The 3589-nt window shown below is 54.9% G+C and overlaps 1 protein-coding gene across 1 annotated transcript in view; it reads right to left on the reverse strand.

Annotated features, from left to right (window-relative positions):
• IFFO2 (intermediate filament family orphan 2) overlaps nucleotides 1-918 on the reverse strand; it is a 52157-nt gene extending 51239 nt beyond the window's left edge. Inside the window, exon 1 of the mRNA XM_004679357.2 lies at nucleotides 818-918. Within this exon, the coding sequence (XP_004679414.1) occupies nucleotides 818-918 (101 nt within the window). The remainder of the gene's footprint in view (nucleotides 1-817) is intronic.
• Nucleotides 919-3589: the final 2671 nt, after the last annotated feature.

The following is a 3589-nucleotide window of genomic DNA, read 5'->3' on the forward strand; positions in this document are numbered from 1 at the left end:
CCAGCGCGGCTAGCCGGACGGTTCCAGATGCGCGCCAGATGCGGCCTCCGCAGCGACAGCGGGCCGGATCGCCTTCGGCTGTGGGCGCCGAAGCAAGGGACAGGACGCGGGCAGCGGTGGAGGCCGCGGCGGCGACGTGAAGCGGGAGGGTCGCGGGCCCCGAGTCCTGGCGCCGGGGCTGTCAGAGACGCTTTGGAGGCGCCGCGGCAGCCGCGCGCGGAGGACTCTCGGCCGGCACTGCCCCTCTGCGGAGGCTCCGCCCACTGCAGACACAGGCCCCGCCTCTACGCCCCGCCCCGCCTCCCCTCCTTGCGGCGCTCCCAGAGCCCGAGGCCCCGCCCCCGAGGCCCGCAGCGCCGGGCCACGCCCACGGCAAATGGCTCCGCCCACCTCGGGATTGCTGCCTTCCCGGCTCCGCAGACCGGCTGTCGGCAGCTCTGGCTCCGCCCAACTCCCAACTGGGCCACGCCCTCCCCTGCGCCGGCTGCTGCTGGCCAGCCGGCTCCGATTCTTTGCTCCCAGACGAGAACCGCAGAGCAGCACCCGGCACTCGGTTAGTTAGAACCGCCGCAGAGCTCGCCAGGCCTCTTAAAGGAGCCAGCAGCCTCGGCAGCGCCCGTTTCCCCATTTAGGGCATCCCCTCCCCCACGTCCTTAGCCAAGGGGCTCTGCTTCTTTCCTTTCCCCACCCCAGTTTCCCTAGTCCCGAATTCTCACCCCGTGCGGCAGACCTCGGCCTGGAAAGGCTCAAGGATCACAGCATCTTAAGGTGCATCCGCACCTCACCCCCACTTCATTCTGGGGAGGCCTAGATCCACCTTCCTAGGATAAGGCAGCGCTTCCGTCGCACATCGTCCACGAGGTAGACCCCGGCCAGGCTCCTAGACCGCTTGCCCCGGCCTCCAGCTGCGGGCCTCATCGTCCGGAGATGGGCCTGGACACTGCCAAGTCCGGGGTCCCGGCCCGAGGAGCGGGAGCCATGGTGGGGGGAGGAGGGAAGCAGCTGAAGACCCTTGGGGAACGTGACCTCTGCCGCTCCCTCACGGGAATGACCCGTCCCTACCCCCTTCCACCCCCACATGCTTGAGGCACAGCTGACCCCAGAGCTGGGGATCCATTTCCTCTAACAGCGCAGGTGGCAGCTGAGGGCTAAGCCAGCCTGGAGAGCCGAGCCAATGGGAGGACGCTTTCGGACGTTCTTTTGGTCCTTCATTCATTCAAGTCAGTTTCTGATTTGCCATGCTGAAGACCAAGTTTTCCAGTTTCCTAGCGTCTGAAACCAATCTGCAAACACTTATTGTTATTTTAAAATTGTAATAATAGCACCACCTGAATGCTTCCTATGCCCTAGGTTCCACACTTAGTTATTACCCGTTTCACAGAGGTCACTGAGACCTGAGGGGCAGCAAGGACCCCAGACGCCATGTCTACCCCGGTTTCCAACACTGCTGGCCTCCTGTCCACTTCCCCATGGGATCCTCACCACAGACCTCTCAGGGAGGTGACCCTGGCCTATAACTCCCACTGTGTGCACTTAACCAGGTCTGCGGCATGTTCCAGATTCTTGTGGCTGCATTTTTGGAATTGCAATTTAATTTTTGTCTTGCTGTTATTCAGTGTTTGTTTTGTCTCCTGGTAAGCATGAGGGCAGGTACCTGATCTTGCAGAAACAATGACTGTGATCTCAGGGACAAAGGAAATACAAAGGAGATGCTGCTGGCTTTGGGGTGAGGTGGCAGCTGGGATGTTGGTCTGCTGCTTTTCATGCAGGAGACTAAACCCTAACCTTGTCTGCTTCCCACAACCCCAGCTCCTTGCTCCCCGCCAGCACAGCTCTCCTTCACAGCATCCAGCACCCTAACTCTACCTGTTCTGGAAACTTTCTCTGCTTAACCCAACATGGTCACAGCTTTTTTCTTTGTTCTTGCATCTCTTGGTGATCATCTTATTTATCTTACCTAAATACTCAATACCTTAAAGCAGGAGACTGTGGATACCCCCAGACGGTGAGGATAAACTTCTAGGGGGTGCAGAGGGGGGCTCCATGATGTGGAACCAGCAAAAGTTCTATATTTTCACTAACCTCTGTATGATATTTAACATTCCCTCTGATTATGAACGCAGGCAGCCAGCAGAAGTCCCTGCGGTTTTTGTCACTAATAGAAATCACAGATGTTTTCATATGAATTCGGCTATTGTAGCCATCTCCAATACCACTTAACTCTGAAATTAAAGTCATATCCGACTCACCATTAAGTCTTTTTTAATGTATTAAGGAAGAAACAAGTAGTCACTACACCAGGAAAAAATTAAATATTTTGACAATTGGATTTTACTAAATTCTAATTCAAATGCAATTTGTAAAAATTACTCTGAGGGTTCACCAGATGCCCAAGCAGCCTGTGGAGCAGAAAGAGTCAGGGAGCTGCCCCTGGGGAGTGCCTCCCTGCAGCCTTTTCCAGGAAAGAGCTGTTCCGCTGATGCTTTGCCCTGCACAGCCTGAGGCCTGGGGCTGGGGGCAGCTGCCCAGCCCTGTCCTGGGCTCTGGAAAGTCTCTGGCCTCCTGAGATCATTCTGTGACCCAGCCCCTGCCCTAATGCTGGTGAGTCGTCTGTGAACAGACTAGAGCTGCAGGAGTGCAGGTTGATGGAGCCTAAGAGACCATCCTGAGAGCAGGAGATGATACAGAGAATTGAAACCCAACCTGGAGAAGATGTGGAATAGAGACCAGGAGCGCTGAAGGAAATGGGGAAAACGGTACCCAGATTTGAAGGGATGTTCAACAGGTCATAAAAATGTGTTCAAAGCAAATGATAGAAAACAGAGCCCTGGGAAATAGGAGCAAGATCCAGGTGTCGTGTGGTTTATGTTTGCCAGATGAGAGGGGAGGCTAGCCTGGTACCTCGCTAGGGTGACCGATGACCCCAGGATGACCCAAGACCTTGTCAGGCCATCTATCTCCGCTCACGGAGGTGGTCTCAGCAAGGGCCCACTCAGATCTTCGTGGGCAGCTGGTGAGTGAATGAACGACAGAGCAACAACTGTTATTGTCTCCACAGCACTCCCCTGCCCTCTCACTGGCCACTTGCCCTCATCCCTCAGGTCCCAACCTCAGGGACAAAACCGAGTCTGCCCTTCTCTGCCCTCCCAGTAGCCCCTGGGTCTGAACGGGGTCCTTCCTCCCTTGTCAGTGCTGGCTTTTGCACCCACACCTCCACCCCACCCCCTCCACCTGTCACCTTTCCTAGACTATGCTCTCCATCAGGGAGGGAGCCTTGAGTCACACCCAGGTCCAGGTAAGCACCAGAACCCCGTCTCCTGGCATGTACCTCACATGGGATAACTACTCCACAAAGGTGAGCTCAGGTAAGCCACTACCAGAGAAAATGCCTACAAAGGGTTTAGTACATGTTAGATTTTCCAGTTTAATTACATGCTTTTGTTTTATAACTTGATCGAGACATTTCCATGTAGGTGCCACGGCTCGCCTATTTTGATGGCTTTCAGTAAATTTATCAAATTGTACAAATATCATTGTACACCAGGCTTTCTTTTTAAAAATATTTCATTATTTATGCATATAAGAACTG

The sequence above is a fragment of the Condylura cristata genome, unplaced genomic scaffold (assembly GCF_000260355.1).
Source record: "Condylura cristata isolate star-nosed mole 26May11 unplaced genomic scaffold, ConCri1.0 scaffold00008, whole genome shotgun sequence".
Taxonomy (NCBI): Eukaryota; Metazoa; Chordata; class Mammalia; order Eulipotyphla; family Talpidae; genus Condylura; species Condylura cristata.